Here is a 25,524-nt window from a genome sequence, read left to right on the forward strand (position 1 = left end):
GCTGAACGGCCCCCCCTTAACCATTTCACTGCCGGAGGAGCGAGGTCGGTGGAAGTGACATCAACGTCGTGCAGAACGCGCGTCATTGGTTGCGTCACTGTATCCCGGTGACAGGAGGAGGTTGCACAGGACTGTGAGGGGACAGAGCGCGTCACATTGTGTATAGGTAGTGTGTGTTTGTGTATTTGTATTGTGTGTGTGTTAAAATAAAAAAGTGATTATCTTTCTATTTACAGCCCCAATCATGTAATCGTTCCAGTTTCACAGATATACACGTCTCTATATGTATATACAGTATATATGTGTGTACGGTAGCTATCTATGAGCGTGTGTCTGTCAGAGTAAGGGCTCCAAATCCTAAAACTTTGCATAGATATTAAGGAGACCCTGGAGATGTGCACATGGGGTTTATTTATTTTTAATATATATTTTCTCCTGTTTAACTGCTCCACCTCAGATTGGATGTTTCCTCTCTGCGAGGCCACTGATTGAGGCCACTGATTGATCGGTTTCTCGGCGTGTGGCCTCTGATTGGCTTGGGCTTAACAGGGAGGTACGTGCTTTGGTTACTATGCTGAGCTAGCCGCCTTCCTGACATTCGTTAGGCTGAGTCCATAGAAGGACAGTCAGCGCTGAGCCGTGCGAACGCTCCGTGATGAGCCCAGTCATCCTCAATGAGGATGTCTTGAGAGGGGGCTCCCGCGAGCGTTCGCAGGCGTGCTGAGGCGCAGGGATTTTCAGCCGCCAGCAGAACCTCGGCTGAATACCTCCAATCAGAGCGAAGCAGCGTCGGGATGTTGACGTCGGTGCTTCGCGTGCTATTGGCCCAGTGACGTCAGTGCCCCGCCTCCCGATCGTGCACGCTGGCTCGTCTGCTAGTTCATGCAATCGCTCCTGATTGTGCAGACGAGCCTCGGCGTCAGCGCGGAGGAGCGTGGCTCCCCCCTCTATGGACACAGCCTTAGGCTTCGTCCCCGGTGTCGGCGCGGCACTCGCCCCTGCAGCTCTATTCCCCGGTCTGTGTAGAACTGAAGGGGGAAAGAGTGGGGGGGCGTGTAGCAGGGTGTGGGGCCATGATGTCACCCGGCAGGTCGCCCTCATTGGCTGAACCGCCAGGGGGCGTGGCCAGCGCTCCGTCGCCAGATATGAAGACAGTTTTTCTGTCTTATGAAAAATTAGGTTGCGCAACGCTGCGGCCAAGCCTGGTTGTGGGCCCGGCCCCATTGAAGGCCGGCTCTTGTCCCTACAGCGCACACCATAGCGAGCACTGCAGCGGGTACCTTGCCTCAGGCTGAGTTCAGGGTGGATACTACGGCCGCGAGCTTCCGTGCGCTTCTCTGCCGCGCACTCCTGCAGCCCAGTGATCTGTGCCTTAGCTGCAGAAGTTGGGTTGCGGCGTGCGGGGGCATGGCGGGGGTGTGGCTATCGTGACACGACTGCAGCCCGAAAAATCACTTTCGGTTGTGTCGACAAAATGTAGCAGCGTCAACGCTGTACTTTGCTGCCAAGGGTCGTTTCTACCCTGAAAACAGATATTCTCTTTCACAACTTTGTCCCGAACGTGCGAGCACACTTTGCGTAGTAACCACCCTGAACTCAGCCTTAGGCCAGGGTGGAGCGAACCGCTTGCGCTCGGCACGATTAGATTGGTGACTCTGGATGCACATGTAGAACGTGCGGCTGCACGCACGTGTGCTTGCTGCTTGCGAGACAGACAAATTTGATTTGGTTGCTCGTTGATATGTCACGTGAGCAGTTCGCACAATGAGGACGAACCAGCTCCGTGACGTCACGGCCGCAAACTAGCTGGCCATGAATTGCCCGGCCAAGCAGAGCGCATGAAGTCACGGCGCTCAATCGCCAGCGCGCACGCTTCCAGCCCGGCCGCAGCCTTAGGGCGAGAGCGTGTGCTGCGGGGGTTGGCGTGTAAGAGAGATGTATTGTATTGTATGTCTTTATTTATATAGCGCCATTAATGTACATAGCGCATCACAGTAGTAATACATGTGGTTATCAAATAAATAACAGATAATATAAATAACAGATCATGGGAATAAGTGCTTTAGACATAAAAGTAACATTAAGGAAGAGGAGTCCCTGCCCCGATGAGCTTACAGTCTAATTAAGCAGATGTGGTAAGAGGGGGAGTGTGTGAGCAAGAGAGGAGGAGTTGGGGGTGTAAGGGAGGAAGAGTGAGCATGGGGGGGGAGATAAATACATGGGAGGGAGAGCTTGAAGGGCGAATTGTGAGATGTGAGGTTGTAAAAGAAGGCATGTGAAAGGTGGGGATGTGAGGAACATAGGTGTTTGTGTGTGTAAACAAGAAAACAGTGCACAACCCTAGTGCATTACCAAAAACAATGTAGTTTATTATAAAAGTAGAGGGGAAGACAATGCCCACTTACAAAGAGAATAAAATTAGAATTCACATAAAGGTTTCTTGGTATCTGTATAGCGGTATCGTTTTGAATGCCCTCCGCAAGCTGAGGGAACCTCCAGATACCAAGAAACCTTTATGTTGTAAGGAATCGGGGAACACCCCCTTTGCGACGTGTTCCCTCCTTACCTGTCATATCTCAGACCTCCGCTCTGGCACCGGCGCGTGTGCGCACCCCCGCTCTGTTCACAGAGCACGCACGCACAGCTCATCTAATGTGCCACGGAGCTTAGCTCCGCCCCCTCGGACGCGCCGCGCTTCTCTCATGTGTGGCGCGCACACGTGACGACGTGCACCGCTCCCCAGCTGCGTGGCAAGTACTTGTTTTGCCCACTTGTCTCCTGCAGCCAATCCTTGCCTCTGCGGAGGCCGCACCTCCGCTCTGCCTCCCTTGCTACTGGTTCCTGTTCCTGATAAATACCCTGCAGTTCCTTTCCCACATCGCTGAGTATAACTTGTTGTAGCGTTGAGTTCCTGCGCTCGTTGTGCCTTGCTCCCCGTCCTGTGTTCTCTTGCAGTTAACTCTTCGTGTACCGACCCGGCTTGACTTTGGATCCCCTCTGGATACTGACCCCGGCTTAACCCTTGATTCTGCAGATATCTCCAACCCAGACCACGGCTATACGGACCGCCACGATTCTAACCTCTCCAATCCCAGACCACGGCTATATGGACTTCCACGATTCTAACCTCTCCAACCCCAGACCACGGCTAACGGACTTTGACTATTCTGAACTCTATACTCCCAAGACCTCGGCAAGTATCGACTAACCCACTCTCTCCAACCCAGGCCCGGCTACGTTTGACAATCTGCCTTCCAGGCACGCTTCCGCTGCTGTGGGTGCATGGTTTACTACTTCCCCACCTCAGTACAGGGGTCCTGTCTTGCGCAAGCGTTACTTATGTGAATTCTAATTTTATTCTCCTTGTAAGTGGGCATTGTCTTCCCCTCTACTTTCTTAATAAACTACATTGTTTTTGGTAATGCACTAGGGTTGTGCGCTGTTTTCTTATTTATTTATTTTTATATACAGATTCTTCTTTTGGAGTGATTTCTCCCAGATACAGCTGCTCCCATACCTGCATTTGTGGCATTATTAGATCATCTATCAGTGGGACTATCTACACACAATTTTTTCTACTCGAGTAGACTTGTAACTATAACGTTTTTACATTTATGAATATTTAATTTATGCACCAATTTATTTATTTTATGATGCTTAATTTATTCTGTAATTAGCGCTGTTTTTTTCCTGATATATTATAGCAGTTGTGCTGCTGCTTGGGGCGCAACCAAAAACTCACATTGGGGGGGTGCGATGCCGGCCCTTGTCCAGCAGCATAGTGCGTTATCATGACATGGCAACGTTAGATGATGTCGTTGGAGAAGGGCTGCTCTCTTAGGCTGCGTCCATAGAGGATGGAGCCGCGCGGACGCTGAGGCTCGCCTGTTCAAGCATGAGCGATTTCGTGCACATGCGTGCGTGATCATGAGTCGGGGGGAGGCGGGGCAGTGACGTCGGTGCCTAGCGGGCAATTGGCCCAGCGACGTCACGGCGCCTTGACGCTGCTGTGCTGTGATTGGATGTTTTCAGCCGACAGCGCGCTGAAAAACAGCTTTGCCTGTCGGCTGAAAAATCCAGCGCTTCAGCACGATTGCGGACGTTCGCGTGAGTCCCCTCTCCCCTCATTGAGGATGCCGGGGCTCAGCGCGGAGCGTCCGCACGGCTCAGCACTGCCTGTCCTTCCATGGACGCAGCCTTACAGAGGCCCCGCTCTCTCCCTGTCACGGAGTGCTCACCACAAACAAGGCGGGACTGCGAGGCCGAGGTGGGGATTAGATAAATACCAACCCACTGCTTCGTGGGCACGTCTGGAGTGTAGATTGGTCGAGGTAGTCGTGTCGGTGTTAGAGAGGTACAGATTGTCAAGATACTTGCCGGGGTCTGGGTTGGTGAGGTACGGATCATTGCAGGTACTGTTAGCCAAGGTCAGGATTGGAGAGATGAGAATAGTCGTGGAACATGTGCCCAGGTCTGGGTTGGAGAGGTGCGGATCATCGATGGTAGCCGGGGTCAGGAGTACAGAAGAGCGGAGTCCAAGGGATATCCGAGTCAGGAACAGAGATCTAGGAACAAGGGCACTAGGCAAGGCAGCAGGAACATGGAGAGCGTGAACACTTTGAATGACAAAGGTTAATGCTCAGCCAATGAGTCAGTGGGCTGGCTGAGCATATAACAGGGAGGAGAGGCAATGAGTGGAGCACAGGGGAGGCGCACCATCAGTGCGGGTTGTGGTTAGATGCAGGAGGCAGGTGAGAGCCATATAACAGCTGTGGGTTGATGACACGGAGCAGGAACTTGCTGAGTGCACGTTACGTGCGCGCCTGTCAATGACGCCCCCACGCGGGCGCAATCTAGAGGCGGAACCAGGAGACTCCGTAATGATGTCTGCACGTTATGCGCGCGCCCTTAGTCCAGCGGCAGGAGGAGGGTGGCCCTGATAATGTACTTCAGGGAGAGGGAGCAGCGGTTTCATTGCTGTGGGGCAGAGTGCGGGGCCTCTTTAACTGCCCTGCAATTCTTGGGGGAGGGCTGTGTAAGTGCACCCTTGCACCCCCTCCCCCCCGCCCCCTTTTGCGCTACTGGTAAGAAACCTGTGTGCTTTATACAGTGTTAAAATGTATCACAGCTGAGTGTGCTGCTTAGATTTTGTTGACTGGAAAGTAAATTGATCAAGCGAGATACCATTTTAGTATACCACAATATTTTTATTCATAGATGTTTGTGTACAGAACCTTACAAATCTGTTCTTTGTGTGTACAGTAACACAGGGACAGTGCACGTGAGGAATAGACCAGAATAGTACTTAGGTTTAATTTGCGATGAGAAACTATTTTCCAGGATGGTTATTTTCTGGGTTAGCATTAGTTGCTGTCCTCCGTTTGCTTATTGTCTGTGTACCTTGTCATCAGCTACCTCCTGTGATATTTTCCATGTCTAATAACTACTTTCTTTTTTTAATCTCATTGAACGTCCTTATTCATCATTGTGCAGTAGACCTGTATTGTTCACGTAAAGAAATGAGGCACCATCTTTTTGCACGCTACAATATTTCATTTGAGTCGGCTGCTTGCCCTGTAATCATTAAGTCTGAGATCGCCTTCAACTTTAGTTTACATTATGCATCCAAATGAAAAGTTTGTAATGAAACCGCCAGTATGTTTTCACATTATTTGCTACCCTTCGGTGTATAAGTATGCAAAGTTGTATCTTTATGAATATAGTACCGATCACACATGCCGTGCGTTACTGAAGTAGCATACAAATAAATCAATATGCAGTGAATCAAAATAAAATATGGCCGCAAGATAGGCATAAACTGTAACACTTTTAGACAATGAATCCCACCCTAAAGAGCAACCAGATATCCCTCTTACAAACACTGTATATAATATAGTGTTGCTGTATTTCTGCCATACCCATTGAAGGACCATGAGAGGTTTGAAAGCTTGTAACATGAACTACTTGTTGGCCCAATAAAAGTTATCATACCTCTTCCTCCTTAGGCTACACTTATAGCGCCGCCGACGGTGACGTCGGGCTGCAGTCGCTGGAAAAATCAAATTGAGATGACTTCCAGCGATCGCGACCAAAGCGTCGCGCTTAATATAAGCGCACGCGACGGCGGCAATGCATTTGTTTTGACACGACGTTGCCGGCACTATAAGCGCAGCTTTAGTTACTAACCCAAAGAGCATGGAGACAATAGCAGCATCACGCGCTTAACTCTGTTTAGTGAATGAGACTGTACCTGTACCATATGTTGTATTTATGTAATCAGAACGGTGGCTGCTGTACTATATGTTGCTGTTAATGCTCGCCCTTTTGGAGATGTTAGGGATGTAAAATGTGACCTTTTGAGTTCCCTGGAATGGAAAGTCTCTACGGGGCCAAATTCTCTCAATTTGTGTGTGTGAAGATGTAAACGTATGTTTGTATATATTTGAAAATGTATGCGTGTGTGTATTATATATAATATACATGGCCGTCTCTTGGAATATAAATACTCGTCTAAAGTTTTTAGATGCAGGCAGCATTATTTTTGGTAACGTTATAACCATATTCTATGTATTTGTTTATTAAGCATTTTTAAAGAGAGGGGGAGGCAAATAGAGTGATGAAGAGGTAGAATGAACCTAATTGCATATTCTATCCTTAGACTGCATATTTGTAAGGTGATTTATTCTTGTTTAGGTCATTGAAATGCGTTTCCAGTATGGACCGTGCAGCCAGCCACAGCTGCCACCTCCTCCAGCAGCTTCATGAACAGCGCATTCAAGGGCTTCTCTGCGACTGCATGTTGGTGGTGAAAGGGGTCTGTTTTAAAGCACATAAAAATGTCTTGGCTGCTTTCAGTCAATACTTTAGGTAAGTAGAAGGAAGCGCGTTCACTGGGAAAGTTGAGTCCAAGCTTGTTATATCGATGTTTTTATTTTTTTACTACACACAAGGAGGTTTACAATCATTTTTCAGAACACTTATTTACTTTTTGCATATTTTCTGAGGCAGTGAAATATTCTCAATTGCTGAATTCTTCAAACTATGAGTATGATCTAGTGCAGGGGTGCGCCAACTGGGGGGGTGGGGCTAGATTTTCGGGGGGGGGGCGGCAGTTACAGAGGTCCCGCGCTCTCCCCCCCCCCCCCATGCATTTAAATTAAATGCCGGGGGTGGCGTGCGAGGCCTCTATAACACACTTACTTTCCCTTCCAGCGCCGCGTCCTCATTGTAACCCGGTGTCAAATGACGCCGCAGGGTCACGTTACCGTGGCAATGTAACGTCACATGACCCCACACGCCGGGGCCGAGTAGGGGGGGGGGAAGCACCAGGCGCCAAGGAGAGCAGGCAGGGGTCCGCTCGTGGAAAACTTTGTGCACCCCAGATCTAGTGAATCCATCTTAAAGGCCCCTCATTTTGTTGTTACGTTTTAACTAGCATTTATATGCCTGTCTTGGACGAATAGTGGAATAGTGATTACAAAAGTGGAACTGTAAAGAGATGAGTTAGGACAATAAAATCAAAGGGAGATTTAAAGGGGCAAACCCAAAAAGCAGGAAAAAAAAGTATTATTTCTAAAATTGAGTGTAACTGACTACCTTAGAAAGTTTGTTACCCTTAAAGTCACAATTTTACTTATGTGCATCCTGTTAAAAATGAATGTTTCCCTTTCTCCAGAACTGCTAGATTTTAAGCATATCAGCTGCTCATGTTTATCTGTTTGACTGATATTGGCTTTGTGATGACTTTGCAATAGTTGGTAAAAAAAAGAACAATTCACCTTTTACTTTTGAGGACTAACAAACTGTCTTGGCACCAAATAACATTAGATAAAGATTGTAAAACTCTCCCCCCCCCCCCCCCTCCATTCAAAGCTTTTGTTTACTATGGAAAAGTAAAACATTTCAAATATATATTTGAAAATGTCTATACATTTTTTAAACAATGTGTTTATCAGCTCCATTTAACCTATTAACCATTTGGGTGTCGCAGGATATAGTCACTAAGTCATGGGGACAGGCACTCTAGAGGGGGTTTTACGCTTCGATCGTGTCCTGTGTTCCCACAGAGAGTGTAAGGAATTGGGGAACACCTCTCTCAAAGAGGGCTCCCCCCTTACCTCCCGCTGCTCGGCATCCCGCAGCTCCTGCTCCGGAGGCACGCCGCCTAGGACGGCATCCTCCTTCTTCCTCTGCCGCTCTGACCCCCGCTCCCGTTACGGCGCACGCGCACACAGGGGGCTTTCTGGACTCTTGCGGAGTGAGGCTCCACACCCCTCTCAGGCCACGTGCCCCCCTCCCACGCGGAGCACACGCGTGCACCTCTCACAAGCCGCGCTGTAATTATAATCATCTGTTTCACCTGGATCCTGCTGTCCTGCCCTATCCCTGCCTTCGCTGGGGCCACTCCTCCGCCCCACCTCCTGGTTCATTGGACTCTGGTTCATATATATATATATATATATGACCCTGCTCGGCCATTCCTTCTTTGGCTGAGCATAGCTCTTTGGTAGCCTTGCGTTTCCACAGTTGTGCTTTGTGCGTTAACCTCTCGTTGTCTTCTCTCCTGTGTACCGACCTGGCTTGACTTTGATCCACTCGCTACTCTCCAACCCTTGGCCTCGGCTCTCGGACACTGACCATTCTCCTGGCTCCAACCCCTGAACTCGGCTCTTGGAAACTGACCATTCTCCTGGCTCTGCTCCACGACCCGACAAGTACTTTACTACCTTCTCCAATCCTGACCCGGCACTCCAGACTATCCGCCTACCAGGCCTGCTCCCGCTGCCGTGGGTGCGTGGTGTCATATCTTACCACCTCAGTACCGGGGCCCGGTCTTGTTCGTGGTGAGCGCAAGCGTTACAGAGACAGGGCGCCATCTGCCCAGTGAGGAAACTGAGAACACCCCACTCCCCCTCCGCGGTCACGTGACCGCTATTGAAAGCTGTCACGTGACCGCCCTGTGCCAGGGGGTGGTGGGACTCTGGTTCCTCGAACACGGAATGTTGGGTTTCCCATTCTGCTGGAACATCTTTGTGTTGACTGGGATAATTCCCTCCGGTACTTAGTGCACCTGCAATATGAACCACTGAAATTTAGTTGCAGGTTAATTTCTGCCTAACAGATTTTTCATAATTTATTTGTGGAAGGCCAAACTTCTTGTACCCCCTTTTTTTTGTTGATATATTCTACTGCAGTTGTGTTGTCTGCGTGAATCCTGAGGTTTACAACATGAAATAATCAAAACAAATTGCCATTAATTCCAATAGTTTAGCTGTAACTCTGCTTCTTTTTTTTTTATCTTTATTTTTTCCATTGGTCTTGCAGATTTTTGACCTAAGTATGCATCCGAACCTCATAGACTCGCATCTGTTGTCCATGCAACCCAGTTAGGGAAAACAAATGATCTTCCTTTGCTTTGATTGGTTATGGTTTGCCACCAAGTTAATGCTATCCTTGTTCATTGAGAAAGTTGTGTCTTTATATCCAAGGCTGCGCTTATAGTGCACGCGACGGCGCGACCAAGCGACAGCGCTGCCAAAAATCTGGTAGTCAGTTATTTGATTTTTTTTCAGCGACGGTCTCCCCTTGTGGCCAATCAGAGAGCTTCTCCGTCCCCTCTGCCTTCCCCCTTTCTGATGTCACTGGCCTTGTAGCCAGCGACGTCGCATAAACTTTAAATGCAACTATCGTGATGGCGACGGGTGACTTCATCGGTCTCGTCGTCGGCAGCATAAGCGCAGCCTAAGGATTCTGGTGACTTGTCTCATTTTCTTAATACTTCTCAATAAATTGTCTTGTGGAGTTTTGCACATGGTACTCTGTCGATGGCTGCTTCCATGAGCCCCAGAAGTGCAATGCATTTTCTTAGCTATGAACTCCCATTTTAGTCACCAAACAACTTTTTTCCAAGTTGTTAATCCAACCATGGTCTTGCTGAAACTGGAGTACCGTGCAAACATCAGACTTTAACTTGCATGCTGATTTTTGCTTTTACCAATCGGTTGTCTAGGGGATGGCTGGCTGATATTCCTTTTTGACGAAGATGAGCTATTTACCTACCAGCACCTTGGTTAATGCCCTTGGCACTGAAGTATGCCCGTAAGGAAGTAGAATTAATTAAAAGTGGTAAAACCGGCATTTGACGTGAAAAATGTTTGCTGTGCTTGACAAATTGGTATGTGCAAGTATAGATGTATTGAAATCATAAACTCTCCCAGTATTGATTACTGATGTTGACTTTCTCCATTTTGTATTGAAATTTCTTGACAAATTGTTTTTATATTTTTGACATTTAGAACTGCCCTGAATGGCCCCAGTCACTTTGGAGAGCAAAAACAGGTGGGAGTAAGTTCCTTGAAACTTGCTCTGTACTGAAACTTCTATAATAGCTTGATTTTGGTAAAACAATATTTTTATTGCCTTCATCATTGCCGATATTTTTTGTTATTAAATAGTAAATTGGCTTGGCAGAAATCTTGATGTCTGATGGAATTTTATTGATTTAGTAATTGAAGGACCCATTTGTTGTGTTTTTGTCAATTCTGAACAAATGTGGCTTTTTGATGTAGTATCAAAAAATGTCTGTTTTAGAAAACACATGTAAAAGATCCTTTCTCCCCCTTTGGATCTCTGATGTAGGAGATCTTTGCTCTAAGTCTACGGCCCCAGTGTTCACTGTGGCGCGTGCATGGGTGAAAACCGCGTTGTGCGGTCTAGGGGGAGTGGTGGGGGCGCGGCCATGATGGGGGGGCCATTGGTCTACACTACCTGCACTCCCATTGGTCTACACTATCTGCCCTTTCATTGGCTGCCCACCGACCATGTGATCGGGTCACGACTAGGAAAGAAAACATTCTTGTCATCCCTGCCAGTGGACGGGTCATAGTGCTTTGCGCACCCACACACGGCGACTTGGCCTGAGAAGGCTGTGTTGTGTTGTGTGGTACGCACGCCGTAGCGCGTGCAGCAGCGGCCACTGGGGACCTGACCTAACTGAAAAGACCCTCTGCTGTCTTGTCTCACTGGATACGATGGATTGGATCCTGATCCTTGAAATGACTCCTATTCTGTGTTGGATAACACCCTCTTCAGCTTCTCAATAAATTGCTCTAGCTCCGATTTTAAAACTTTAAAGAATGCTCAAATTAAGCACAACTTGTTCTTTGATTAACTATCCACTATCCAAGATTTTAGTGCTATAACTCTCCTGGCTGTGACTGAGTTTGCTGCTGATCCGGCTGCCAATGTAATGATATCAGATGAGGAATCGCGCAATAAATGAATAGCCATCTTGATTATAGGAAATGTGGAATTAATTATATGTCATGATATACCAGATATTATTTTTTATATCTTTATAGCATAATGTCCTGAAAAATAACTAGATTTTCGTTTGATGACTGAAACATTTTTCCCCCCCGTTTTTTCAATAATTCTTGCAGTAACCGTGATTGAAGATAATCTCATGGTTTTCATTATCTGATCAATACCTGAAAGAGAGAGTGAAACATGAATATTTCTCCTTTCTCTGGCCCTTCCTCTTCTGATATCGATGAGGTTTCTGTTCCTAAATATTCCTCTGATGAAAATAATTCTTGATGGTGTTCTGACAAACCTCATATGTTTTAAAAGTACTTGTCATAGATTTGTACCATTCATAATTTTTTTTTAAATTGAGGTCATAATTCTTCTGCTGACATCTTCTTAGAGCAATGTTTATTCGATAACATTTGTTCACATATAGCGCACGCCTTCTTAGTCTTCTAGCTAGCATCCGGACAAGTTCTTGTTTACCTTACTCTGGTGAGCTAAAGGTGAAACACTAGAACTTGAAGTATTTGAAACACAGACACATCGGAAGTCACACAAAAAACAAAGTCGCAGTTCTTCCAGGACCACAGAGGACTATCGTACTGCACAGGGAGGTTCTCCAGGTGAAGCCTTGAAAATAAGTCGGCTCAAAAGGGGAGAGGAACAAATATCGACTAAAAGAGGAAGTGAGCCTCCTTTTATAGGAGTCAAGAGTTTGTTCCTTCCTTCTCTCGAGGGGAAAGGCCAAGTCCCACAGGTGTGTAGTTCTGTGGGATGTAAAAGCTATTTAGGGAGAACCTGATAGTTACAGTAAAGGGATAGCAAGAATGCTACACCTCTCTTCATCGCCCACATATTGTGAGGTATGTGAAAGGATAGGCACCAAAAGAAATGGCAGCCTCCACTTCTGAATCTGAAGCAGAGACAATTTTTTAATAATAGTCAAGAAATGAAGGGAGTGAAAGTAGAAGTTTTGAACAGATGGGGTTTGTGGTAGAGGGAAAAGGCATTCCAACTGGGACAGAAAAAGGGAGACCTAGAACAGAAATGTGATTGAATTGTTTGCAGCCCCTGGATGAGTGCCAGACCGTTGCATGTTGGTAAAAGTAATGTTGGGCAGTATATAGGTATTGTATTAAATGTGACTGTCAATCTGTAACATTATTAGTGCGGAATTGCTATCCCCTGAGGTCACAGGTTTAATTAAGGCTGTTGTATGTGGAGCCCCCGTCTCACTGTGCAGTGAGACACACTCTCATGTACCTTTTTTATTATTCGCACATCTGTCTCTTGCTGCAGCCTAGCCTGAAGAAAGTTAGGGAGTGAGGAAGGAGTGTGTGTCTGGCAGCTCGGTGAGTAACAAGTCCGCATAAGGCAGCGTCAAATGTTTGATATCTTTCTCAAACACGGGGGGCCCTTCCACACTTATCCTATTTATTTAGACTGAAATATCATTTGAAATTAGATATATTTAACAATGAAAAACATTAAACGGTAGCAAATATGCAAAATAGCATTTTTTTTTAACTGATATTTATTGCTATTAAATATCATTGTGGTAAGTTTCTTAATATTATCAGGGGAAATGTATTATCACCCAATGGACATTTAAGATGGCAAATCATTTCTGGAAGCGAGAAAACATTGGGATCCGTCGTGACTCCATAGTGACTTGGAGAAAGTTTGCAAATTCGCAAAAAAAAAAATTTTTTAGAAACTGCTCCAGATTAAAAAATGTTTTGCCCATCTCTAGTTGTGTAGTGAGTAAGGTATGTGTAGTGAGTAAGGTATGTGTATTGAGCATTAACGTGAAGGAGGAATGAGATAAATAAAGCGTTGGAATAAAATTGAGACAAAGTCTACAGATAATAACAGTAATTGGGGAGCAGGAGCTTGGCCAATAATAATAATAATAAGTGAGGCAATCCCATAAGGATATGGTGAATAAGAAGTGTTAGATACAGAGTAGGTAGAAGAGCTGGCAGAGTCTGGTGACTGAGGAATAGTTTGCATCAATTCAATGAATCAGACCAGCAGAGTAGTTTCAACAAAAATCAGATCAGAGAGGAAGGCCTATGAGATTTGAAAGAGACTGTCATAGTTCTTTTTTTGCAGGTAGCGGGCAAACTGGCAGGTATTACAAAAAGAGAGGGTTTAACTTAGATGTTGTAGCTATTTATCTGTGACCCCTATTTTGTAGGCTGTAAAGCTATCATTCCTGTGATGGAAAAGGGTTCAGCGGTACTCGAATGGAACTAAAATGTCAAGCAACTTAATAGGGGCCCTTTTGTATCTGCTTACAGAGCACAGATTGACTTGTTGAAAAGAAAAGTGACACCTAGTACTGTAGCTGTAGTTACGCGTTGGGGGGGGGGGAGGATAAAACAGAACTGACCATGTCTAATATACTTTACTGTATCTTATGAAGTAGTTACTGTGATTCTCTATGACTTCACATTATATGGTATTATATATTTTTAATTTATAGAAGGGGGGTGGGGGGAAGCAACAGAGAGCCTTTTCTACTGATATGTGGCTTAGGAGGTGATTGAATATAACCCAAAGTGGCCAATCAGCTCAGGATTTTTTGAAGCAGCCCCTTAATCTTCTTGCATCTCTAATATTCCCTTCCATGGTAAAAGTGGCAAGGCTGCTTGAATCTTCACAATACATGCAGGTTTTTGTTCCAAAATTGTCAAAAGGTAAGACTAAATGTTTTGGATTCCAAGGAATATGGGACCAGTAAGATCAACAGCTCCCTTAAAGCTCAAAATTGGCATGTTTACATTTAATAGGTCAATATTAGGATGGTTATGCACTCTGACATGTATTATGTATTTGTTTTTTTATTCTTTCAACAGATCTTTATTTCAGAATTCTTCAAGTCAAAAAAATGATGTCTTTCATTTGGACATTAAAAATATTGGTGGCATAGGTCAAATTTTGGACTTCATGTATACATCTCACCTTGACTTAAACCATGAGAACATACGAGCAATGTTAGACATTGCACAATGCCTTCAAGTACAAAATGTACTCAACATGTGCTATAGCTTCTTAAAACTGACCACCACTGTAGATCAGGTAACTCATGTACCCTGCAGCAGTTATTTGTCGCTACAGAGCACTTTTCCAAAATACGCTAATCCTGTTTCAAACGACCATCTCGGCACTCCATTACTCCCGGGCAGTATAGCAGAAGAGAGACGTCCCTATTCATCTCAAGCTGAGAAGGTGAACATTTCTTCAAGTGAGGCACCAAAATCTTCATCTGTGTCAGTAAATATAAATGATAAAGAAACCCAATTGAAACACTCAAGTCATCCTTATAAATTGCGGAACTTTTATAGCAAACATTTGTACAAGGAAAATGCGTGTTCTCATGCAGACAGAGGACACGAACAGCCCCAAACTTCGAACATCTGCACAGAGCCTAATGTAATTGAGTCCCAGGCTTTAAATAATTCTGAATCCATCTTAGTACCGTCCAATTCTCTACCCGTGAACCCTTTGCCTGCGTTCTCACATACTTTTGTTTCAAACCAGGATCCAGACAGATCACCCTTGCAGTTTCCCAAACAGATGCGTCTTAAAAAAGCAGCTCATCTGACAAAATTAAACTTTCTCAGGTCTCAAAAGGCAGCAGAAGAGTCTGTAGAACCAGTGAGTGTTTTGCAAAATACCATTGAAGAGACTGTGTTTACCAGTGAAAAAGAGCTGGAAAACCGTGACAAACCCTATTTGGAGAAAGAATCAGATGGTGACATCTTTGACAATCTGGGCCAGAATGTCGAAGTAGAGAGAGCCGAGAGCCCATCGCCTCTAGAAGAACAGTCTCCAGATCTCTCATCCCACAAATACTGTGCTTGTAACGTGTGTGGGAAGGGTTTCAAACATCCGAGTAACCTAGAGCTGCACAAACGTTCTCATACAGGTACAGTGAGGTAATTGTTTAATATTTAGATCACGGCATATACTGTAATTGGAACTGTGAAATAGCGTTAAAGTTTCCGGGATGTTGCGTTACTTCTTTATTATAAGGTTGTTGCATTTGAGTTTCTCAATTTTTAAAGCCTCCCTACATATAGACAAGCTACATTGCATCTTAAACTTGATGGTGTCATTGTATACGATACTGCACTCAGATTCACCACAAACTCGACATTTTGTACAGTTTTGTGTGATTTTTCCCATGTTTATGTACAAACAATATCTTTCAATATCTTTAACTGTGGGTTGTTTGCCAAATTAGGTTAGTTTCCCTTACATTTCCATTTCAGTGGGATTTATGCGGCACCTTTTTTAATAACTTTGTAGGCCACCTCCGTTTTTCTACCAAAAGCCTGTATATTGTCCATTGTCTAAGAATCTGTATCTTCTTCACTTTTTATTTTCTGTTTCCTCGTCTAGGTGAGAAACCTTTTGAATGTAGCGTTTGTGGGAAACACTTCTCACAGGTGGGACCATTCTCTTAACTACGTATAAAGAGATTAAATTGTTTTGTGGTGTCATATTTTAAGATGACCTATCTAAGGATGCATTGTTCTACTGAACAGATGTGACTAGGTAGACATAAATACATACCTTTTTTGTCTTTATTTGAAATCTCAAATGAGGGTTTCTGAAATATATTTCCTGAATAAAACAGAAATGCTTATTAGTGATCTAATTTTGTTTTGTTTTTGTTTTTTCTATAAATGCTAAAGGCAATTTTTTTTTTATATTGTGGTGAAACCAGTTTTGCTTTTGAGTTTTATAGTACAGCACTGTAAACATTTTAATATTTACTACAGTACTTGTATACCAGACCAGTTCCCATTGATGAAGTCTCATGTTTCTTCTTGTGGGCACTGCTTCATTGCCTCTGTCTGAAAGGAAGCTCCTGATCTTTCCCCATAAGCCAGGTCCTATTTACATGCCCGTGATGCACCAGTGGATGGCACAAACACCCATTCCATCTCACAAGTACAGACGAGCCAACGAGTATTCTAAAACTTGCCTTAAACTTGCCTTAAACTAGCCAGGTACATGCTGGGTACATTTCAGTGACATTTCTGCAGAGGCTAATGGCCCATCGGATTAACACAGCAGGGGTCAGTTTGAATGGGACTGCCAGGGACCCCCGCTGTTAATCCGATGGGCCATTAGTCTGTCTGCAGAAATGTGTGAAATGTTGCAGCATGTACCCATCATGTACCTGGGTCTTTTTGGAGATTGCCCCAGGTTTGTTTTAGAATAATCGTCGGCACTACAGTACATTGCTTTGGTGTCACATTTGTCTTCTCCCCACATATACACTCTTGGACTTGACCTGGTGCTTCTTTCTCCACAAAATACATTCATAAAAAAAGGTGTTAAGCCCGATTCTCTCCCTTGCTGCATCTAACTGGCTCAACCATTTTGCTGATCATTTACTTTTCATTAGTGAAACATGCTGCTTATAAGTTGTGCTCTCCGCAATCTATGCTAAACGTTTCTCCTCCTAATGTGTCCTGCTTAAATCCTGGTGTTCTCTACCTATTAGCCCTTTTGGCACCAAAGGGGATGTGGCCCCAGAGTGCCACAGCCCCTCTGGCAAACGGCGATCACGTGACCGCAAGGGCCATTAACCCAAACCATTTCCCTGCATTACGGAACGGGTCCTCCCCTAAAAACAAACACACTAAGGGCATGACGTACCCAGTACGTCATGGGCCCCCCCTGGAGTGCCCATGACGTAGCGGCTACGTCTTGGGACACCCAAAGGGTGAAAGGTGCAAAATGCAAGAAAGCCATCACTTAAGAGAAAAGGAATGCAGTCCTGTTTTAGAAAAATACAGAACACCAGGTCCAGAAGGAGATGGTGAATCAAAAAGTCCCCAGATTACATTATTTTTAACATTTACAGAATACTCTCCGTCTGTTTCTTGGGGTGACATTTCTAGCATCTATTTACCCATCTTATATTGGTTATTTTCGACTATACTTTCAGTACACTATCCTATTGACCTTATTGATTTGAGTGCGTGTAATCTGGGGACTTTTTGACTCGTCATCTCCTTCTGGACCTGGCGGTGTCCTGTATTTTTCTGTACCATATATTTATTCCCTTAGTGCACCATCCACCCCTTATTCACAATAAGAGTGCTGGTATCTACTGTATACTGTAGTAAAAAGAGATGTATCGCTGTTTAAGAAAAAAACCGCATGCTACAGTTAACACAAAAAATTGCAAACCTAAATTGTGACTGCTCTTTTATGTCCTTCGTTATGTCATACATCCTCATCGCTGTCATTTCGCAGTTACTGTCCTCTACCTTTTTGGTTCCTCGTTTAATATTTTCAAAAAACGGCTGTTTTTCACCCTTTGTAGCCTCTAATTCTTGAGCCTCTAATGCACAATATTTTCTGTACAATACTGTGTGACTCTGTTTCCACAAGCATACTGTATGTACACTTTAATATATCCAGCTATATATAATTATATTACATCTGTCTTTTGCCACAATATAATTTCATTTGTAATCTCTTAGGGGCAGGGACTTCTCATGCAATATAGTCTTATTGTTTAAATAGGTTGAATCGCATTAATTATAAAGTGGAAAAAAAAGTATAAAAGCATATCTTAAATATGTGTTTATTTTAGTGGAATTCTAGTTCCTAGTAGAAGATGGTATTCATAACTGTATATTCGTTGGGCAATTCTCATATAACTTTCCTATCACATGCCTAATTCCCTCTCACACAATAACACTGAGGCTAACCCTCGGTATTCCAATTAAACTGCGGCCAAAAGTTTTAGCAACGTTTGCTGTTCTAGTTTCCACATTTCATGTTATAAGTGAAGTTCGTATTTTGGCTGGTTGTCCAAGCCTGGATAAAATACGGCCATTCTCCTCCTGTGCACTAACACTATGGGGGTAATTCTATATATGCCGAAGCAGCCGTTTGGGCTGTTTCTGTCCAAAATTGGTCCTTTTGGCGTATATAGAGAAAAGCTCTACGTAGGCGTTGTATATGAATGAACAAGGTCTATACAATTTTAACCCAGCAGGCGGCGCTCTTTTTCTAATAATTTCTACATGTGTGTCTTATTGGTCTCTCACTTTTCAGGCTGGCAATCTTCAAACTCATTTAAGACGGCACTCTGGGGAAAAACCTTATATATGTGAAATTTGTGGGAAAAGGTACTGTATGGACCACAGTATTCTTCCTCCCCCTCCCTTCTGCATAACTTGCTGCACTGTAATGTATGAACTGCAAAGTATAACTACATATTCCCAACTTTTTTTTTTTTCCCCCAAATGAGATGAGACGCAAAATCCATTGTTGCTACTTTCCAAGATGTTTAACTGGTCACCTTCTTCCCCTGTTTCTAATCTAATGCCCTCTAAATCACCAACACAAATATTATACACAACTGGGAGAGGCAACTCTGACACACAGAGGTAACCCTAAGATTAGTCGCTGTAACACTGACCGTGTGCAGAATGCAGCAACTTGAAGTTGTTTTTTTTTCATAGTTAAGTTTCATGCTTTAAGATTTATATGAATGTTGAGTATAATGCAGTCTGCTTCATTTTGATGGAGGGTCACATTTTGTCCCAAAAGCAGGGCATTTGTAATATGCATACTTTTATTGCAACCTGTTCTGCAATGCCATCCCACACCTGCTCACTTTAATTATTCATTCTGCAAATGTATTGAAAATATACTGGTCCTTAAAAGCACAATGTGGTCTTTAATGCTTTGCAAACTTAGAGTTGTGTCAAGAAATAAATCCTAAGCTGTGTTTCAGGTTCGCAGTCTCGGGTGATGTGCAACGCCATATTGTGATTCACACTGGAGAAAAACCTCATTTATGTGATATCTGTGGTCGAGGTAAGTACATTGGGATTCATAGTAAAAAAAAGAATGCATACTCTGCTGAAGGATGTTTTCACCAAGTTTGTTTGACTTCGTGTTCCGGCTCTAACAGCCTGTGATAACAAGCTTTCAGAGTATACTTGTAATCAAAGTGTACAGTGAGGGTGTGACCACACAGGTGCATAATCCTCTTTGCTCAAGAATACAGCAAATGATAAAACACTTGCGTACATCCACGAATCTCGCATTTCATTAAGCAAGTTTATTTTTGTTTCTGAACTACTAGGTTTTAGTAATGTCAGCAACCTGAAGGAACATGAAAAGACCCATACGGCAGATAAAATATACACCTGTGATGAGTGTGGTAAATCATTCAACATGCATCGGAAGTTAATAAAGCACAGAATTAGACATACGGGCGAGAGACCTTACAGTTGTTTGACATGTGGTAAGTACTAACATCGTGGACGCATAAAAATACATGATTTCATATATAAAATATTGAGATTGAATGGCCACCTAAGGTGCACGTTTCTAACAGTTCAATTATCCTATGTGTAAAAATATGTTTGCTGGTTGTAGCAGTTTCTCTCTAGGCCCTTATTTAATAGGTCATGAATCCGCTTCCCCCACGCTGGAGGACGTTGGTCCCATTCATTTGAATGGAATTGAACTCTTCTCCACCATATTGAGTACGTGCCTCGAAGTCCGGTCTCATAGTAAAAGCACCGGCCTTGTCCTTGCAAGTGCTGAAGTGGAACCTTGGATTTGGAAAAAATACGTAATATGATAAAGATACATTTAATAAGACTGTTCTTAATATGCAGATGAGCCAGGAGTATTTTGATTTAAGTTGTTACAAACTTCCGCACATTCAAGGGGCCTTCTATAAAGCACGTGATTAGCAGTTAAAACGTTATAAACTGTTTTTATTGCTGGGAAAAGGGCTGTTTTTCGTGTGTGTGTGTGTGTGTGTGTGTGTGTGTGTGTGTGTGTGTGTGTGTGTGTGTGTGTGTGTGTGTGTGTGTGTGTGTGTGTGTGTGTGTGTGTGTGTGTGTGTGTTAAATAAATCTTCCTCACTCCTTGTAAAACACTGGCAATAGTTAACCTACCCAACTCGTCAGGAGAATCAAATGGTGTCATATTTACCAACATTACATGTATACTAGTAAATACAAATCTTCAAGGGGACTATAATAGTATAAATGAGGTGCTAGGGACAATTCCTAAAAAATTGTAAAGTACTAAAAAGAATCCATGAGCCACTGTACTCAATTCAGACACGCATATTTTTCTCATAGCACAAATACAACAGTCGGAAAGAAAAGTTACATATAGCAAAAGCAATTGGCACGACCGCTGCACTACGGATACGCAACATAGAACAACTTTTATTTAAATTTTTAGGTAAGCAGAAATACACCGCATTTTGGGGGGAATCACCCCCCCTCTTCGTCAGGTAATTCCGATGCACAATCGCCAAGAAGATTGTGTACCTGTATCCACCTGACGAAGGTTGGTGATTCCCCCTGAAATGTAATGTGTTTCTGCTCATCTAAAAGGTGAAACTTTACTAAATTGTTGCATATCCCTAGTGCGGTGGTTGTGCTAATTTCTTTTGCTATATCTATTTTGAGATGAATCACGACGTTTGAGACTGCCAGTGTAACGCTGTGCTCACCACAAACAAGACGAGACCCTCGGTACTGAGGTGGGAATAGATATAACGCCACCGACAGGCGCGGGGTCCGGTCTGGAGTGTGGATAGTCAATATAGCCGGGTCTGGAGTGGAGAGGGTAGACTCGTCGTAATACTTGCCAAGGATAGGGTAGGAGGAATCCGGAACGTAGAGGGTACTAGTAGCCGAGGTCTACGCTAGAGAAGGTAGAGTGGTCGAGGTCCGAGAGCCGAGTTCAGGGTTGGAGAGTAGCGGAGGGTCGTGGATAGCCGAGGTCAGTATTCAAGAGAAGCGGTAATCCAAAGGCAAGCCGGGTCGGTGCACAGGAGATAAAAACGAGGTAAGGCAAGATAACTAGAAGACAGGAGAGAGGTGAGCACAGGGACCAGGAATCTAAGCTCCGCCAAAGTGCCAATGGCACAGCTGAGCCTATATAGGTAGAGCAGTCCAATCCCATGGGGGGGCGGAACAGGGGAGTATCTCCATAGAGACTGTGGTTGGCAAGGTGCAGGAGCCAGGTGAAAGTGCTGGAGCTCATGAGCTCTGTTGCCACGGAGCTCGGGTGACGCGCGCGCTGCGCGCAGATGACGCACAACGCGATCCGGAGGCGGGGGACTACCGCGAAGGGAGGTGTGCGCCTGCGTGAGAACGCCGCTTGGTAAGAAGGGCCGCGCGTGCGCGAGAGGAGTGCCTGAGGCCGGGGTTTCAGCAGCAGGCACAGGACCAAGCAGAGGAGGTGTGCGGGAGTGCGCCTGGGGGCGTGCGGCGCCAGGATCCTCCCAGCCAGCAAGTGGAAAGACAAATTACCAATGTTTCATCATGCTTTGAAAAGTTTAACTAGTGTCTGTGATATTCAAGTTGAGAGGGACATTTATTCTCCCCTTCACTTTCCTAAAATTTTAGTTTGGTTAGATTACCTCATTTGCATACCAAATTTGCATATCACAGAATTGATAAGCCAAAAACAAAATCACTACATTAAAAAAAACATATGTCCTATGTTTGGCATGTACCGTGTTTCTGGTATGTATGTCTTTATTTATATAGCGCCATTAATGTACATAGCACTTCACAGTAGTAATACACATGACAATCCTATATATAACAAATAATATAAATAACACATAAAGGGGAGAATTGCTTCAGACATAAAAGTAACATTTAGAAAAAGGAGTCTCTGCTCCGAAGAGCTTACAATCTAAGTGGTAGGTAGGGAGAACATACAGAGACAGTAGAAGGGCGTTCTGGTAAGTGCGTCTGCAGGGGGCCAAGCTTTATCAGGTGTATAATATTAGCCACAGAGTTACTCATATGCTTTGTTAAGTAGGTGTGTTTTAAGATGGGTCTTAAAGGTTGATAGGGTGCTAGTCGGGTATTGAGGGGAAGGGCATTGCAGAGGTGTGGGGTAGTCAGAAAGGTTTAAGGCAGGAGAGGGCTTTAGATACAAAGGGGGAAGAGAGAAGACATCCTTGAGCAGAACGCAAGAGTCGGGATGGTGTATTGCGAGAAATTAGGGCTGAGATGTAAGGAGGGGCTGAAGAGTGTAAAGCTTTAAAAGTGAGGAGGAGAATTGAGTGCGAGATGCAGGATTTGATAGGAAGCCAGGAGAGTGATTGCAGCAGGGGAGATGCTGAGACAGATTTAGGAAAGAGTAGAGTGATTCTGGCAGAAGCGTTTAGGATAGAGTGTAGGGGAGACCGGTGAGAGTACTATGGAAAGAGACCTCGCTCAAACCCCTAGATGGAGTAGCGTGCTGCCAAGGGAGTGTTGTGATGGAGATGGGGGAGTGTACCTGAGACAGGTACAAAAGGTCCCTTATATTGGCGCACAGCAGACCCTTATAATATACGAGACCGGTGAGAGGCAAGAAGGCCGGACAGCAGGAGGTTACAGTAATAGAGACTGGAGAGAATCAGGGCCTGAGTCAGAGTTTTAGCAGTCAAGCAACAGAGGAAATGGCGTATCTTTGTAATATTGCGGAAGAAAAAGCGACAGGTTTTAGATTTTTTAGGTTTCAATGTGAGGGAGGAGTCTAGTGGGACCCCTAGGCAGCGTGCTTGTGCTACTTGGTGTATGACAGAACTTCCAACCGTAATGTGGAAGGAGTTAGTGGGGCCAGGTTTGGGATGAAATATGAGAAGCTCTGTTTTTGACACTTTAAGTTTCAGTCGGCAGAGGGCCATCCAGGATGATATCGCAGAGAGACATTCAGAAACTTTGGTCTGTACAGCAGGTGTAAGGTCAGGGGTTTAAAAGTAAATTTGTGTGTCATCAGCATAAAGGTGATATTTGAACCCAAGAGATTTGATTAGGTCACCTAGAGAGAGTGTGTACAGAGTAAAGCGGAGAGGTCCCAGGACAGAGCCCTGGGGTACCCCCACAGAGAGATCGATTTAGGAGGAGGTGTTAGCAGAAGAGACACTGAAAGTACGATGGGAGAGGTAAGAAGAGATCCAGGATAGAGCTTTGTTACGAATACCGAGAGTATGGAGAATGTGAAGGAGAAGAGGGTGGTCCACAGCACAAATGCTGCAGAGAAGTCGAGTAATATGAGCAGAGTGTAATGACCTCTGTCTTTGGCAGCATGGAGAATATTAGTTATTTTAGTGAGGGCTGTTTCAGTGGAGTGAGCAGTGCGGAAGACAGATTGTAGAGGGTCTAGGAGAGAATAGATGTTGAGAAAATGGAGCAAGTGAGAGAATACAAGACGTTCAAGGAGTTTAGAGGCAAAAAACAGGAGGGAGACATGCCAATAGTTAGAAAGAAAGGTAGGGTTAAGCGTGCTGTTTTTGAGTAATGGTATGACTGTTGCATGTTTGAAGGAGGAGGGAAAGGTACCAGAGTAGAGGGAGGAGTTAAAAATGTGTGTGAGTGTAGGGGTTATAGTAGGAGCAAGAATCATATTATTTTTTTAAGTGGAAAAAAAAAGATATATATATATTTTTTTAACCTTCCATATATTTTAACTTGCTAACAAACTTTGTGTCCAAGTGCATCAGTGTGGTAGAAAACATATCAAAGTGTAGTGTCATATATTATTTTTGTTAATGCAGTATCCTAACCCTATCTGAGTTAACTGTACTTTCTGAGTTTTTAACTAGTTTATATTTTCTTAACCCCCTTAAGAATGAGTGGCCACTTGTAACTTTTAGAATTGGTTTAATTGAAGTATTTTGTAAGGTAAAGAACTGTAAGATTTGACTTTTCATCAACTATTTCAAAATGTATTATTTGGTAGGAAAAAGGTTTGGAGGATCTGGAGATTTACGCAGACACGTGAGGACACATACAGGAGAAAAGCCTTACACTTGCGAGACATGCAATAAAAGCTTTTCTCGTTCTGCTGTTCTTAGACGTCATAAGAATATGAACTGCAAGGCTGGAGAAGACGGACAATATACACCAGAGGAGTTTTCCAGTGCAGTTGAATCCTCAGACTTTGAAAAATCTCAGAATTCAGATTCATTTCCTCGGGATGTCACTGTAGCATTGCTTCCAGAATCTGGTCATTCAGTTGGAAATTCAAGGACTGAATTTGAAGGGAGCACAGCAAATTCCTATTGCAAGCTGCAGACAATAATTCACCAACAAGAAGTAGTGGGACAAGAAAAACTGATTCTAGATCGTATGAAGGTCTCGAAGCCTCATATGCCAGATACGTCTCAAAGCTACACATTTACAGAAGTAGAAGTTGCAGTCACAGAAGAAACTTTACAGTCAGATATGTCTATGATTCGATCCTCTTTGGTAACTTTAGAGAATAACTGCAATGAACCATTAATTAACCGTGCATCGTCTACAATCTACCGGAATTCTGATGGGCCTTTCGTCTCTAGCATGACGCTGTGGGGGTTGGCTATGAAGACACTGCAGAATGAAACGGAGATGGACCAGTGATATATATATATATATATATATATATTTTTTTTTTTTTCTTAATTTCTGAAAAATAGGCCTAAAGACTCAATTATTTTGGTTAGCGTACATATTTACTTTATCTGGAATTCTGTTGTCTTAGAACATGCACATTTCTAAAACCAGTGACTATAAAGTTTATTTTTGTAAATGAATACACCTAAAGCTTTGGACTTTTATTTTTACCTTAATGGATAACTGTTTCCTTTCCCTATGTACCCTCTACCTTGACCAGTCTGACCCTGAGAATGTACCATCAGTCAGGTTTTTCAGGCTCAGTGATGCCCCGTAAAATGTATTTTCTCTTAAATAGGAAATAGATGATTGGATGCAACAAATAGATGATATTTTTGTACAAATTAATTTCAAACCAGTTGATAAAGAAAATAATTAGATTGGTAGCATCGAGCTGTCATGTGTTGTGTGTTTATAGTATACAGTTCTTTTTTTCACATTTAGTTATCAGTGTACACACAAAGCTCAAGGGAGGGGAAAAAATAATGCCAAATATGGTTAATGGTTGCCTTAACAACTAGAGACTACATGCTAAGCAAGAATCCACTGAGATAAATCTACTAAGTTAATTAGTGCAATCAAAGTAAATTAATAAATAAAAATGAAATTTTTGTGGTTTCTATCAAACAGGTAATTAAAGAAAACATTTCAAATGAAACAGGATTTTCTTACTTTAAGGAGCAGCTACAACTATGTTTGTAGTTCTCAAAAGGTACCCCGGGAAATCAGAAATAATGACATGAATTAAAAGCACCAGGTA

General features: G+C 43.7%; 1 protein-coding gene across 3 annotated transcripts; it reads left to right on the forward strand.

Moving 5' to 3' along the window:
- Positions 1 to 14: 14 nt before the first annotated feature.
- Positions 15 to 24,904, forward strand: ZBTB49 (zinc finger and BTB domain containing 49). Of its 3 annotated transcripts, XM_075569434.1 has the most exons (9): positions 17 to 166; positions 458 to 553; positions 6,694 to 6,867; positions 14,172 to 15,244; positions 15,721 to 15,767; positions 18,403 to 18,476; positions 19,088 to 19,170; positions 19,442 to 19,603; positions 24,073 to 24,904. In XM_075569434.1, the coding sequence occupies exons 3-9, from the start codon at positions 6,716 to 6,718 to the stop codon at positions 24,729 to 24,731; spliced, it is 2,250 nt and encodes a 749-aa protein (XP_075425549.1). In that variant the 5' UTR covers positions 17 to 166; positions 458 to 553; positions 6,694 to 6,715; the 3' UTR covers positions 24,732 to 24,904. The 3 variants fall into 3 exon arrangements, with proteins under 3 accessions (XP_075425540.1, XP_075425549.1, XP_075425557.1); XM_075569425.1 differs by lacking the exon at positions 458 to 553 and having other exon boundaries at positions 15 to 166; XM_075569442.1 differs by lacking the exons at positions 17 to 166; positions 458 to 553; positions 6,694 to 6,867 and adding an exon at positions 10,797 to 12,662.
- The last annotated feature ends 620 nt before the right edge of the window (positions 24,905 to 25,524 follow it).

This window comes from Ascaphus truei, chromosome 1 (assembly GCF_040206685.1).
Source record: "Ascaphus truei isolate aAscTru1 chromosome 1, aAscTru1.hap1, whole genome shotgun sequence".
NCBI lineage: Eukaryota > Metazoa > Chordata > Amphibia > Anura > Ascaphidae > Ascaphus > Ascaphus truei.